This window comes from Camelus dromedarius, chromosome 6, assembly GCF_036321535.1.
Source record: "Camelus dromedarius isolate mCamDro1 chromosome 6, mCamDro1.pat, whole genome shotgun sequence".
NCBI lineage: Eukaryota > Metazoa > Chordata > Mammalia > Artiodactyla > Camelidae > Camelus > Camelus dromedarius.
In genome coordinates, this window is record NC_087441.1 from 13,884,526 (window position 1) to 13,900,483 (window position 15,958).

The window sequence follows — 15,958 nt, forward strand, 5'->3', positions numbered from 1 at the left end:
AACTGTATAGCAGAACACAGGCATGTTAATGAGAAGCTATAAAGCATGCTGGATCAGAGTCTTATGAGGGTTCTAGACCTGGAGAGTCAGAAAAGCTTCTACCCCATCAACTGGAACTTCAGGGATGATGATGGTGGCCTTTTCTGACCCTTATAACTTCAGTTAATTAAAGTGTGGACTCTATCAATCTTTGCCCCAATTCCATGCTGAATTCTCCTGCTCAGACGCCTTCAGGAATATGCAGACACTGCCCAAGCCCCTTCATGAACGTGTATATTCCCTTAGCTTAAAACTTCCTTCATTTTAATGTTCAGGAAGACGCTGCATTGGGAAAGATCCCTCATGTTCTCCTTACTTGCTGCAAGAAATAAGTCCTTCCTTCTCTTTGTTTTGGTTGTGTCTTTTGTGTCTTTTGGCTCGACACTCACCAATAGGTGAACCCAGCAACAGTATGATTGTTCTGAGACACTCTCTGCGGGCTGCCTGCATTGTCATCTCTTCCTGTCTTGTTCCAGGCTATCGTTGCGAGGACATTTGTATAGCAAACCTTGGAAGATAGACAGCGCCTCCCTCCAGGGCAGAGGGCAGGTATGTTTGCTGCCCACAGTGTAAAGATAATGCCTCTGTCCCAGGGCCAAAGATTGGGCAAGATTTGCTAGCAACTCTTTAAAATAAAGGATTATTCCCAAATCCAGGAAATCTCAGCTGTGAAACAAACCCACTGTGTGTGTAGCGTGAACCTGGGCTGCTCTACAGGCCCCTGTGGGCCTGGAAGAACTAGAGGAAGTCATTGCAAATGTCAAGTTCATGCTACCTCTTATGCTGGGAGCGATCATGGGCTCTGAAATGGAGGCAGGCTAACTTAGCTTGCAAGCTATGTAAAATATCAGACCCTGCACGGTTCTTCACAATAATTTTGGGGCTGAATGTTGAGAACCAGGCAGGTCTTCTCCTGGTGGCGGTCGAGCATTTCAGGCTAATCTTTACCACTGAAATGACTGGGAGTCTTTACAACTGATATCTTTGCTATTGTTACTTCTCTTGCCTGTAACAGTTTGCTCTTTTGTTTCCTTGAGATCATTGATTCCTGACAACCATTCAAGGGCAAGCACAAGGCCAGGCTTAGATCCCAAAATGGCTTAGGCCAAAAACGGCTTCTCTTATGTCAAGAAAGCCATGCCTGGTTCTCTTTCTCTGGGGACCTGCTACCCTATCTGCTTACACCACCACCTTTCAGGATGATTTTACCTTTAAATTCCATCCTCAGATCTCAGAGTCACCTCAACAGAATCCAGACCCAAACAGGCCAGATCTATTTTTTTTTTTTAAAGAAGGTGAAAAATTGGAATTTTATGTTAAATCTTTTAAAAGTTGTGTAAGCCCGATTCAGACTCTGGGCCACCTGTTTACAGCCTCTGATTCATCTCGTCTGTACAAGGAATCTGCTTACCCACTGCGGTCTTGTTGACGGCTGTGGGAGGGCTACGTGGAGAGCCATACATTACCCTGCAAACAATAGAATATCTGGGGGCTTGTGTTTGCCTCATAGAGTGGATGATTTGCTTACTATCAAGCCCTGTTCTTTTACATTTGAGCTGAATAAACATGGTTTTAGGACTAATGAAGTGGAAATGCTTGCTTCTCTTCCTTTCCTATTGTGTGATGATGCATTGTGGGCAAGCCGCCCTTTAGGAAAATCAAGATTTGTTGTTTATCAGAGATACACAAAGGGGACTCTGCCCATGGGCTTGTCCACCGTTGTAAAGTTGACAAGTTTGCCTGTTGGCACCAAAAGATCTTGGCATTCTGGGCCCCTCCCCTGTACCTCAGCTGGCTTCACCCCCACAGCTGCACAGAGCCGGGCTGCGTGCTCCGTGCGCTCCTCATATTCTCAAAGCCAGTGATTGGGGAAGACACTTGGTCTAAATGGAATTTCAGAGAAGGGTGTGATAATCTGACTCTCATATGACCATGTAGATTCCTAGCTTAAAAATTTACTGGAGAAAAAATTTTTTAAAGAAGGAAAAAAACAAAAAACCCCAAAAAACCCCATCAAACCAAACCAAAACAAAAACCAAAAAGAAAATAAAGGGGAAAGGTTACTGGAAATCTCACTCACAGTACATTTCTCTGGAGTTCTATCAGCCAAGAGATGGAAAAGGGGCACAGTCTTTTTCCTGCCCTACTGACTGGGGACTCTAAAAATAGTTGGTGACACTGGGTTTCTGAGGGTGTGTGCTGTGAATTTTAAAAGGCAGCTCAGTTGCTGTTGTTCTTGCTTACCACGTTTACGTCTCTGCTTTGAGTGTGTGTTTCTCATACTTGGTGCTGAAACAAGTTTCGGACCCTATCTGCTCAATCATTCAGTATTTACGGGACACCTGCACATTGTCAGGCACTGTGCAAAGCTGGTAAAAAACATTCCCATCTCAAGGGGCCAAAGGAGACACATGCTAAATGTTAACATATTCTTCCAAGAAGAAACTTTTGACTTCCTATAAGTTTTCAAATATACTAGAAACCAAACATCCCAAATTTTATTAATTTACAGTTATAGGGATTGTGCAATGATATATCGCGTTTATTAACCTTCTTAATGCAACATAATTCCACATCATCTTGGTGTTCCAAGCCCTTAACTACCTGCAAGGAAAGAAAAATGTGAGAAGCCAAAAGTGAGAGAATGCTAACATCTTCATTTTTAAAAAAACAAAAAACACTGGAAAAGCATGCATAACCCTTGCAAATCCCTTTCTGGCTGATAGGATTGAATGTGGTTCCATTGTCTGGATAGAGGAAGTTATGTAAAGAGGATGTGGGAGATCTCGAAGTAATAACATTTGCCCTTCAAGATAGAAATTAAAAAACAAATTTACATCAAAAGACAACTTAATAGTCAAATGTTAATTGAAGAGTCATGTTTAACAACTGTATTAAACCTGCTGATTTTTAAGATTTCTTTTTCTTCCCCCTAAGGATTTAATTTATGTATGGAATTTACACAAGGCATAGATTTTCTACGGTTATTTGCTTCCAGATTTTTAAAATGTATTATTATTATTTTTCTTTAATGGAGGTACTAGGGATTGAACCCGGGACCTCAGGGCATGCTAAGCACACACTCTACCACTGAGCTATACCCACCCCTCTGCTATTGCTTCTAAATTGAACTTTTATGACTTCTGGAAAACCCCATCTATTTTCAGCCTCAAGGTTGGGGAGTAAGATAAGTCTGATGGATCCTCAGGGTGAGGTTTAGAAACTCTCCAGTCTAAAACACTCTGAAGAAAAATTTAAAAGCCATTTTCCCCTGTGTGAGGAAAGTTAAGGTGCAATATAATTTCATAATAGTAGGGTAGGGCATTATGCTTACATTTGGAAATAGAATTGCTGTAGAAATTATTTATAATTATCTATTGATATTAGCATGATTTGTTCCCTGTAAAATTTTTTAAATGAAATTCAGAACATGAAAAAAAAGTCTTAATTTGTGCCTCCAAACTTTTATATTAATTTTTGATTTAATAATGAAATAGTTAAAAGGATGCCTTCTGTTATTACGAAGTGAAAAAATAAAAAAAAAAAAGATAATCTACTATCTCTTAGTAGATTGAGCTAATTTAGTCACCTATCATAAAAACAAATACCATCCCAGGCTAAAGTCAATATTTCCAAAGTAATCCAAAGATACAGAAAATGGTCTGTCTCGGGCCACTGAAACATAGTATATAATCATTACCCTGAACCATTTTCTTCATGGCTCAAAAGGCAAAGTATTATAACTAAATATATTTCAGACAAAATCATGACCTTTCTAGAATAAACACATTCACACTGTAATTTACTTTGTACTTTACAAACTTTATTAAATAATGAGCATTACTAACTTTCATTATCTTATATACAGTATTTAAACTATGTTTTCCTAGATGCATTTTTTTTTGCACAAAGAATAGAGTAGGTGAAAAGTGAACTTATAAAAAAAATTGGACCCTCAGTACAGAGACCTAATAAGAATTTGACACACACTTAAGTACATATAACTCTTTCCTCCCAATTATGTACATCCCTACCCCACCTCCAAAAGAAGCTATTTTAAACAAAAGCCCTTAACTGATAACTTTGAGGAAAAATACAGATTATATATACACACACAGCTCTCAAAATCTGCATCCTGGCTGACAGAAGGGATCTATAGAACTACAGATTTGTCCTAGAACCTAAAGACGATCATACAGACATTTTATACAGTAAGACAGCAGCCTTCGTGCAAGGTGGTGTATTCATATAAGCAACATCAAAATCGTGCAATAGGACACTGGTGTGAAGAATGGGTCATTTCTGAGAGTAAGACACCACAGTAATATGGATAATACAGAATTTGGGTCTTACAAACTAAAAAGCAGAAGTGGGACACTGCATTCCTGGGACAAGAAGAGTCAGGTAACTTGGTTTTGTAACACAAATACCTCTCATGGGGCTGAGGATGTCTTCTTTGTTACAGCGCTTCTCTTTTCTGATACTGCTTAATTTTGAAAACTCATATCATGTTTAAAGAAAGGCAGTGTAAGAAGGAATGTTTCCAGAACAATGCTCGTCAACATGGACTCTGTTTTATAAGCTATGAGAAGGAAGAACAGTATAGAGAAGGAAGAAACTTGGGTTATTTTTTGTTATTTAAAAAGAAAACGAATGCCTTAGGTACCTGTGCATAAAATAAGGATCACACTTTATGTTTTTCAGTTAAGAAAAAGAGGCCTAGCACCTAAAGAGAGAAAAGGAATTCTGGTAAGATGTCAGTGATTCAGATCAATATCATTGCCTATCTTTAAATGAAAAGCCTAGATCCCCTTTCCCTACACATATTATCATATCTTTAAAAATGAAAACTGAGGCGGGGGAGTGGGGTGCACAGAATGTAAAACGGCTTACAGTGAGAATGCAAAGGCCGCTGTTGGAGAAAACATTCTTGTTGCATTGACTGGGGGCTTCAATAAAATAGAGTATTTTTATAAAGTGGCAATTCATTTGCCTTCATTTTTCTCTTTAGTGTCTTTAATTTTGCATTTTACTCACAAGGTCTTGCTTTTGTTTTTCTATTTCCTTCCATAAAGAGTTGTATAATATCACAATGAATTGCTATTTTAAAGACCATAATTACAACAGAAAAGATATGATTAGTCAGAACTTAGTTACCAAAGATCCTGCTCTTGTATATGCCCCCAAACAAGGGAAAAGGGCCCCCATATTACATTTAGATTAGCAAATAAATTCCATTGCAGTCACTGAGATTATCAAGGCTGGGATCAGGTCATCTGGCTGAGTACAAAACTCATGAAAGGACATCTGAAACATTGCTCTGGAAAGGGTAGCTTTAAAGCGCTTTGTTTTTTATTTTAGCTTATGGTTTACTTCATATTGATTAGTGACAGGCACAAAAAGCAGTGAAGAATTAGATACGCCCCCCCCGCCCCACCCCTGCAACTGAAACATGAGGAGATGAAATCAAATTGTACCCGGATGCCAACCCATCTTTTCCAATAAGTCCATTTGCGTTTTCTTGCACTTGGTTGTAAACCAATAAGGGAATCATTCATCTAACTCCAGAAACCATCAAATAAATGAGCAGCACGTTGTCCAGGCCTTGTCTAGGAATACAGGTAAGGACTTTTGCTTCTAGAAAACTGATCCTGCTACATTTTAATTTCCAGCAGTTACACAATTTCTGCATTATAATGAAATGATGCAGGGATACTAGCATAGAAACCCCAAAAGGGGCACCTAGAGATTAGAGATCCCTTGCTTAAAGTTATTCTAGGGTCTTGTCACAAGTTTAACAAAATGCCAGACGTAAGCATAATCCTTTAAACAGCTTTAGTTTTATTTCTTTTTAAAAAAAAAACATGAAAAGGCCTCCTTGCTGCCTTTGAGTCCTAGGATAAAACTACTTGTGGCTTCTGGACAAGAGGAGAAGATTATTGCATTTCTTAAAGTCTGGGCACCAGTTGTTGCGATATAGGAAAAAATACCATGGCCATCATGTTAAAAAAAACCCAAAAACCCAAATTTTCAAGTAAGATTAACTTACATGAAATATGAAGACAATTAGCATCAGAAAACACAGTGGTCGATGTGGACTTTGCTACAGTACAATCCTGGCTGGATAGCCAGCTGTTTCAAAAAGTTGTGCTGTTAAAAGGATATTTTACACCTCTGGTTATTACAAAGTTGTTTTCATCTGGTACATACAAAACACCTGTCAGTATCTGTAATTTGTGAGCACAATGCGAAGTTAATTCAGGCAGCTACTATTAAGAACCTTAGGCAAAGCTGCTTGAGCTGAGACACTGGAATTTTTCCCTTAGAGACTGGACAATATTTTGCTGATTGGGGGATGGCCCTTTCCAGAGATAGTCATTCAGTTTGTCAGAATCGTTGTATGATGTCAGATACGGTGAAATTCCAAGTTTACCGCTTACTGGCTTTTTTGGAGTGTATGGACTATTCAAAGAGTAAGAGGTGTTGCTCCAGACATTATCAGAAAAGCCACCGTCCATAACCTTTGGGTCAGATTTCCTTCTGCGATTGTGAACGAGGTCTAATTCTGACTCATCTTCTTCTGATTTTATCTCCACATAGTCATCTTCATCTCCTTCGGTCTCTTTGAAATTGGAAAAATAGTTCTGTGTAGCTACTTGGGCACTTAAAGGTAAACTTCTATTTACTACCAGAACTTTCTGTGAGTCCTGGAGTGTGAGATCTGAGTGTTTTTCAGTGCCCTGTTGACATGAGTCAGCAATCCCTGGCAGCAAATCCTGGTGACTCTCCCACCTGGAATTTTTGTGTAAAGACAGTGGCTGCTTCTTTCCCATTTCACTGGGGTAGTTGATGGAGTCCGTGGACTTGTTTATCAAGATTGAGGAAGATGACTGAGACCTGTTATAAGGCTGAGATTTGGCACTGATGCCTTTCCGACCCAGAGAGTTGTAAAGATGACCCTGACAAGAGTTCTCTTTGTTTGGCTGACTGACTATCACGCTGTGTCTCTGCATGGAGCCCAGCAGAGGGTCGGAGGTTTGGAGAGAAGGCACAGAGCAAGCTGTGGACAATTGTCTTGGGGTACTTTTTGTGTTGATCTGTAAAGTGGGATATTTTGACTTCAAGTCTTGCTCGGGCCAGGGACAGAAATCTGCTAACTCTCCATTACTATAGGTTGAATGCAAAAGCCAGTCCTCGCCACCATGTTGAGTGTGGGGAGGTGCTGCAGAGCTGAGGTTGGGAGATTCTTGAGGGGTGGCCCAGCCATCCTTCTGAGTCTTAAAGGGCGTCTCTCTGAATACAATCTGGTCATACAGTTGGGAATACTCAGCAATCCTGGCTCCTGGAAGGCAAATATGAAAACAATAAATACACACAGGATCATTCCTACATGCGAAGATTAAAAAAAAAAAAAGAACATTCTAACAAACGTTTTAAAAATGTAAACAGTAGACAGGACTTTTAAGTTTGAGGATGAGTAATCATCGAATACTAAGCAACACAAACTAATAAAATAATCCACAGTTTAATAAAAATAAAAATACCACCTAAAACTTCATTTAATTTGATCTAATTTTGGATTATTTTATTTTAGCAGCAGGTCTGCAAGGATTCTCTATGTGTCATGAAAATTTCTAGTGTTCTTTATAGGCATGAAATAGTGTTAGTGCTAAAAACAGGCATCATAAAAATAAGAAAGTCGGCACTTAAACTCTGGTCAATGAAAAATAATTCAAGTAGTCATTAAAAGAAGCGTAACCACAATCTACCCTGCCATGGCTGCCCCTGCCTCCTCCCCAGTCTTGATTGCTCTCAGACAGCTACTCCCAGGAGAGTCTGCTCCCAGAGGCTGTCCCTGCACTTCTAGCTTCCAGGCAGCCCTCCACTGCCACTGTCTTGATGGCTGCAGGAGATCCTCCCTTCCAGTACTTCAGAACCACATGTATTGGCTGAGCCCCATCTCCCTTCCCATCACTGAGAAGCTGGGCACTGAAGCCTATGCTTTCAAGACATTAAGAATGAACCATCCTGTGCATATAATTGATAATCTAATGCTCTCTAGTGTAGGCTGCAGAACAGGATTTTACCATTATTTCCACAACAGCTAATGCCGCTTTGAATTAAGCTCTAAAGCCATTATCCTCTCTGCTCCACTTCCGAGTACAGATGTTTCTAAAGACATGAACGGAACCATGATATAAGTAAGGAATTCTCTTGGGCCAGGAATGATTTAAAAGGGAGAGCCCAGAGATGTCAATGTCACGAGCTGTCTGCTTCCGCTCCCCCAGCTCCCAATCCAGGAACCCACATGACTGCTCCATGAATCCTATAAATTGCTCCAACCACATCTCTACAGTCTCTACAAAGGGAAGCTGCCCCACATATAATGACCAGTAAGTGACATTACATTTTCTTCCTCTTTAAACTATTTATATTTCTAGTAACCTGCAGTTAGTAAATTATTCCTTGAATTTAAACTAAACGTGTAGTTGAGTTTCTGCCATTTCTTTCAAGTTTGTCTTCACGAGGACAGAAATCAACCTGCTGTTATTCTGTGTGCCTCTTAACTGCAACCCCCTCAGATCGCTTGAGGCTTAGTCCCCAGAATCAGAATACATGGTGTGTTTAACTTCTCATTATAGATTATACTTCATTCAAGATCCTTCAGGCTTTCAAGTCTAACTTCCTTGGAAGGACAGCGATGGTTAGTTTAGAACTTTTAGTGACAAAAACTTGAGCTATTACTCCTTAGAGGGCAGAGTGAAGACTCCCAGCACCGATTAAGATTTGGCAACCCCTTAAGAGACTGGACCCCAAGGCGCCTGTGTTAGCCATCCTGACATTGATAATGTTTTGTTAACTATGAAGCCTAGCCAGTGTTAGCTGGCCCTTAGACTTGTCCTTGGCTAGCAGTCCCACATGGAAGTCAAGATGGTTCTGCCCGAGCCATTCTCCTCTACACTGTGGCTCTGAGCCTGATCCCACAGCTGAATCAGGAAGGCTCTGAACTTTCACAAGTTTCCAAGAAAATGACAATTTGGGGGAAAGCAGTGAGAGCTAATTTAAAAAATTCAGTTAAACTATTCCAGTACCAAAATTTAACTATAAGGTCTTGTAAGAACAATTAGCTCTTTACTTTAGAACATGGTGGCCCAGATAATCTAAAAACCATGTATTATCCAAAATATGCATATTATTTCTTATGCTTTTTTTCTTCTTTATCACACTTCTTCCTTTGCTTAAGCAAATCCTATTTACCTCTCAAGACCCTCCATAGACCCTGTCACCTCTATGAATCCTTTTCTAAGTGATTTCTCTTCTCTCATGTCTTATAAACTTAGTGAGCACCATAATACTTAGCTATTGGTTATATATGCGTGCATATACATGCACGCACGCATGCAGTCTTGTGTTGCTCATTGTTTTATATAAGCTGGTTTATTTTTCCACCTAGTTCATGAGACTTTAATCTTGGAGAACAATCCCCACAGAAAACCAAGCATAGTTCTAGACAGAAATTGGTTTCAAGAGCTACATAATTACTTAGATACTTTTTGGACTGCCTCCTTTTATTCTAAACGTAGTGTTAAAAGTAAATGTGCTTTCCCGAGGACTATCCCACTGAGAGCAGAAAGGCAGCCTAGAATTCCGGCATAACAGGAAAAGGAGAAGCAGGAAGACAGCCTTGGATAAAATGCTATACAGACATACATTATGTATTATAGACAACTCACAGGGCACAGGTTGTCTTTGGATAATAAAAAGTTGACCATATATAATTTTGGAATAGAAAGTATCTCACAAGTACGTAATACACAGTGCCTATCTACGTTTTGGGGCTTTTTCTGGTCTCAGTTTGACCTTCTAAGAGGGTCTATAACTTGCGTGATGCCAATGTGAACAAGATACAAGCTTCCAGAGCAATGGCTACCATTAAATAGATTCCCTTAGCCAGATATACAGGAACTAGCCAGCCCAAGACGCCACCTCTAGCCTAAAAAGCTTAGTCACATCAGTCAACCGGATCAACGTTCCCCTCATCCTTAGTTCTGGCACTGATCGTCTTTATAGAAGATGGACATTATTATGGATGACCCCGGAGCTATCTCTGGTTTATTTCTCTTTTGTAAGTTTAAAAGGTGGACTTATAATTCCAGATAAAAAATCCGAAATGATCCTTGCTGAGAGGAGTATGAAATATACTGTTTTCAAGACAGGATTAAAATCAATGTTTCTGGTGTTCCTTGAGATGCAGAGCAAAGCATAAAATAAAAAGTTATTTTGCCTTCCCTACTTTACACGAGGAGGAAAATTCCTCAAGCCTACATGGAGTTTTCTCCCATGTGAAACATCACACCCATCAAAAAGGGAACCCAAAGGCTTCCATGGCCTCAAAGGCTATCAGAAGGGAGGCCTGGCGGAACAAGATGGCCAGCATGCTACAACAGGCTCAAAAAGGTGGGAAGGACTGGACCTGGTTGGGTGATTTATAGGCGGAAGTCTGACCCGGGGCCTGTAGACCCCGGCTAGAGAGTTCAATAAAGGTGCTGGAGAGTTTCAGCAGGTGAATAGGGTGCTCCTCCTTCCGCACAACACCGAGAGCAAGCTCCTGGCAAAGCGGCAAGGCCCATACGGAGAAGTCTGGAGAATCGGTCCGTTCGATTACGACGCCCTGTGCCCAGATAAACGAGAGAGAGAAAAGGAGTCATCACGTCAACTGATTGAAAGCCTAGTGGGCACAGGAAGTGGTCTCGATCCACCCAGATGGAAGGCTCCTCGGGTCTGAGAGATGGCAGGCCTGACAGACGTGCTCCTGCCAGACAGCAGGGGGACACGCCCCTCTCGGAAGATGACTTTGGAGAGATCTCCTCTTTGTTGGAGAGAACATTGCTAGTAGCCCACCGTGTCAGGAAAGGGCCCAGACACAAAGCTGAGAAAAAATCCTACAGGAGCCCAAGAAGACACCAGTAGGCAAAACAAAAAGAACAATCCAAAAGCAAAAAAAAAAAAAAAAAAAAAAAGCAAAAGAAAACCCTAAAGGGAAATCTATTAATACTTAAAATCAAAAGGTGGATAAAAAAGACTATTCAAGGTAGCTGTAAGCCCTAACGATTCAGTATTGAAGACCGTGCTTCTATGAAGGTTGAGTTTTGCATGTTAATGGATGGTCCTTATTCAAAACAACACGTCTCAGGAGATTGTCACTTTTTAAACAACTGTCTGCTGGCATAATCAATCCATCATCATCAGAAACCTTGGTATTATATTTTCTCTCATTCAGAGGCGCCCTAGCCCAGATTCAGTCAGTGGATGCACTGCCAATACGCTACTATTTCTAATGCCATCTGTGCTCCCAAATAGTCTGTCTGCAGCTGGAACTCAGCCACGTTTTCTGTGTGTAACAACAAACCAGCTTAACAACTCTAGCGTTGGAAAATGGACATGAGTTACTTCAGGCATGTTATTGCAAGAAGAAAAATATATGTAACCTCATCTCTCTCACAGTCACATAAAAATCACTTTTAACCTTTATTTAAAAAGAAGAAGTCAAAGAGAGTTTGTAAAAATCCTTCGGGTAGCAATTCCAGGGCTTAAGTTTCCTATGTGTTAAGAAACCTTACTGTATGATTAAACTCTGGAAAAAGAGTAAAGCTTTAGATAATTCTTAAATACTTCCAAACTTAAAAAAAAAATTTCCTACAGATTCTTGTCATGCAACTTGTGAGTTCACTTAGGACTTGGATAGCGCCTTCTTATTCTCTGGTTTCCACCTAAGAAAGCAATTCCAAAGAGAGGAGGTTAGGAGCATTAAGCTGGCCCGAGGAGCCACATCACCATCAAGCTAAGTTAACTAAATGTGCCCTGATACTGAGCCACCTCGTTGTAACTTTCAATTGGAGAACTGTCTTTTCTCATTTGATACTGAGGTGGTCCTTTGTCAGAAGATCCAGGGCAGGGATTCTTAAAACAGGACTGAAAGTCCACAGTTTTAAAATTCAGATTCCTGGGCCTAACCCCAGAAATCTCTCTGGGTCTGGAGGTGAAAAATTCCCCAGGCAAGAGCCAGCCAGCACCCACGGATATTTTTCTTTGCATGACAATCCTGTGCTTTATTCACATCTATGCTCTTCCACCAAGATTATGGTTAAGGTTCATTCTTCAGAAGAACCCTGTGTAATTTAGCCAGGGAATATATGCTTCTCTAAAAAAGAGAAAAAAGTGAAACTGTGAACATCTCATTCCTTTAACGTTAAGAGTACTGATATCACACCCATGCCCCTGGTTTAGTTCTGCCCCACAAAGGAGGCTTGACATAAATAATTAAAATTCTTGGAAGCATATATGAGAACACCAAATGAGAGGTATTAAATGCATTATGGCAGCTATTGAAAAAAATCAACTAGTAAATGTAATGCGTGAGAAAACAGCTGAGTTATAGTGTGAACAGCTAAAAAAAAATGCAAAAAGGACGGATTTTTGTCTGTGTTAGAATGAGTAGGCATTTTTGTTGGGATTCTGGAGTGGAGAGCAATCCTATTCCATGTGTGTCCAAACCTTAAACTCTCACCCAGCTACCCTTCTCTTAACTCACTGATACACAGGGAAAAGCAACAGATGCCACCAGCGAAACGGATTGCTATCATTATATCAACTGCTTCAAACATCACAACTGGAGTGACGATGTCACAGGCACCACGGAACCCTCCAGAGCCAATCACGCTCCCACACATGTGTTCCGGTGGGTGCAGGGAGGGCCCGGACTGTGTGCATCTCAGCGAGTCTATGGTCTCACTGTGAGAATGAACAGCTGGGTGACAGTGTCCTCAGTGCTATGGACGTTTAGAACCTGAATGCGGCTCTCCCCATCCTCGGAAGGAGAAGGAGGGACCTACCGATGGCGGGCCCGCCCTGCTTCTTTTCTTCCAGGATGGCCGCCAGGTCCCTGGGCACCGGCTTCTGGGGCTGGCTGCCAGGTGTCTGCTCCAGCTCTGGGCTTTTGACCTTTAACAGTTGATTTGCCTTCTTGATCTTCTGACTGTACTGCCTGGCCATCAGGAAAACCCTGCTCCTGGTCTTGTCCACATGGTCCATGCCAGAGTCAGGGTTCTCCAGGTCCGCTGGGGACAGGCTGCTGCCGGCCACTTCATAAGGACTTTCTATGGGAGGCAGGTCGCCGGTCAGTGAGAGCCGGTGGAGGCTCACGCAGGAGCCGTCTTTGGAGGCCGGGGTTCGGCCGAGGGCGCAGGAGGCCAGCCCGGGCTCGTCTTCTGGCCGCGCGAGGAGGGCCCGGCCCGTGGCCAGCGAGAGCGGGGAGCGTGCGCTCAGCTCCGGGGCGCTGGCTGCGAGCGGTCGCTCTTGCACGTCGTCTTTGCTGACGGGAAACGCTGCCAGAAGCCGGTCTCTGGCTTTGACTTCGTTTTTCTTGATGTAATTTTCCAGGTCGTTCCAGATTTCGTCTACTTCTTCAGACAGTTGATCGGAGATGGACCGATCGGCTCTGGACAAGTTGCAGCCGAAGGAGTTATAGAGCAAACTCAGATAATCGTTATCGGAGGGTCCCGGGGGGTAGGGTGCCTGGTCCTCACTGAACTGGAGGCTGTCCTGGGAAACAGAGGCCCTCAGACTGTCACAGCACCCCAAGTCGGCGTCCAGGCCCAGGAAGGTGCTCCTCTTGGGACGCTTCAGGCTGCTGCACCTGAAGTCCAGGGAGGGCGGGTCCGGGAGCCCTATGGTGTCGTAGATGTTCTCCTCCACCACCTGGAGATCGCGTGCGCTTTGGTTCAAGGCCTCCCGGCCCGGGAGCGCTCCATCTTTCTGCGGGTGCGGAGGACTCTTCTCCCGGCCAGCTGGCCTCTTTGAGAAGGCGAGCTCCGGGCTGCTCTTGGGGCGAACAGAGTCCCTGGCGGGTCTGGGGAAAGGGGCTTCGGCTTCTTCCCGTTTGGCAACCATCAGTTTCAAGTCCTCATAACTGATGTTATCATAGACATGGTCTATGTCATCGATAGTCAACTCCATAGAGGACCCGAAGGGGGTCGTCCCGTCCCGCCCCTCTGTTTTCAGGTCATTCTGCAGGTCCCTTTGGGAGCCGTACTGGGAGCCGTCGCTGTCCCTAATTCTTACGTCAGAGGGGCACGTGTTGCTCTCGCCAGCGCTGCTGGCCCGCCGCACGACCCTGTGGCCAGAGCTGGGGGTCTCCGCGGACTCCATCTGTCCCATGTGCCAACTGCAGGGTCGACTCGAAGTGCTGTCTTCACACAGCCGGGCAGAGTTCAGATCTGAAGAGGAGAAGGACGGTACGAACATCTGATAATCGTCTTCATCCTCCTCGTTCTCCTGCGGCGACCGGCGGCCGGGAAACAAGGCTTGCCGGATCTGGTGGTCCGTCCAGATGTTTCTAACGGCCCCACCCCCGCGAAGCACGCTGAAAATGGCAGAACTGCTGGGCTGACCGTTCCTCTGGGCGGGAGACGCACCTGCTGAAGTCCGCTGGGGAGACCCTTCCTCTCTGGAAACCTGAGGAAGACAGGAACATAGCAGCTGAGCTGCAGCACTACAGACACCTTACTTATGCCCTCCTGTATTTACACGCTGCCTCTCCCACTAGACTGTGAAAGTCTTAAGAAAGTGATCAGTAAACATTATTGATTTTATTTTTTTAATTAATTAATTTAGTTATTTACATTTTTTTTTTTTTGGGTGGGGAGGTAATTAGGTTTATTTATTTAGAGGAGGTACTGGGGATTGAACCCAGGACTTGGCACATGCTAAGCATGCACTCCTCCACTTGAACTATACCCTTCCCCCAACAATGTTGATTTTAACTTGAGTTGAAAAGCATGTGAAAATTCTGCAAAAGGGGCAGTAAGGAGGAATTGATATTTACTTAGAAATAGGGTAGGCCACTTGAAGACATTCTCCAAACTTAATGTTCACAATCACTCTGTGAATTAGTATGATTGGACCAGTTTCACAGTAAAGAAATCTAGGCTCATAAAGATTCAGTAACTTGCTCTCTCTCATCGGTGGAAAGGTTAGGATGCAAACCCAGGTTTGACTCCAAATACCTTACCCCACTGCAGGGAATCAGCTAAATATGGAAGACTCTCAGATACTTCAAGTAATCCCCCTGCGTCCTGGGCAAATAACATTATATGAATGAACATAAATAGGTGTCAAGGGCCATGGAATCTGGTTTTTATTTGGGGTTTGACTCTTAGGAGTTCTATCATGGTTTCTGGTGTAGCAGAAGCCCCTGTAAGTGATCTGACTGCATCTCATCCAAGGGTTTTCCTTAAATCTGCAGACCTGCATGAACCTGGTCAGCACTGCCTTGGTTTATAGATTCTAGGCAAAGAGCCTTTGTTGCAGGAATTTAATTTAATCCACTACTGAGTTAATGAAAAATCTTACTTTCTTTTAAAATGCATTTAAGGAAGTAATGTTTAGATGCCTGTTAGGAAGTAAAATATGAGTGATATTAACGATTTCTAATCGGAGAAAACAATGGGTCTCATAACTTGGAACCTTTCTTCATGGAGCTTGGCTGTGCAGACAGGCAATGGACTGCCCTCTGATGCCCACTGTGGGTACTGGGATTAGCTGCAAAGAGTTGAAAGGGTTAAGACAGATTCAAACCAATTAGTACCAGGGACATAGTTTCTGATCAAAACACTATGGTAACCTCCTGGAAATATCAAATTAGCAAGAATTTTTCATCAGTAGTCAATGAAACTGGGATACATATTGCCTTGGCCTCCTCTAATAAATAAATAAGTAAACTTAATTACCTCCCGCCACAAATAAAAACAAACAAAAGAAACGTATTACTTTGGAATATCCACCTATCAGTATTTCTGCCTTTGTGCCTACCTACCTGTGTATCAGGACAAGGAGAGGAAAGCAGGGAGGGAAAGGATAA

At 42.5% G+C, this 15,958-nt stretch overlaps 1 protein-coding gene across 6 annotated transcripts in view; it reads right to left on the reverse strand.

Annotated features, from left to right (window-relative positions):
• Window positions 1-3,840: 3,840 nt before the first annotated feature.
• The window catches only part of PLEKHG1 (pleckstrin homology and RhoGEF domain containing G1), a 213,975-nt gene continuing 201,857 nt past the window's right edge, over window positions 3,841-15,958 (reverse strand). For all 6 annotated transcript variants that reach the window (XM_064486574.1, XM_064486573.1, XM_064486576.1 and 3 more), the window contains 2 exons: window positions 12,933-14,553; window positions 3,841-7,381 (listed from right to left, as the gene is read on the reverse strand). In XM_064486574.1, the coding sequence (XP_064342644.1) occupies window positions 6,321-7,381; window positions 12,933-14,553 (2,682 nt within the window). In that variant the 3' untranslated portion in view covers window positions 3,841-6,320. The remainder of the gene's footprint in view (window positions 7,382-12,932; window positions 14,554-15,958) is intronic.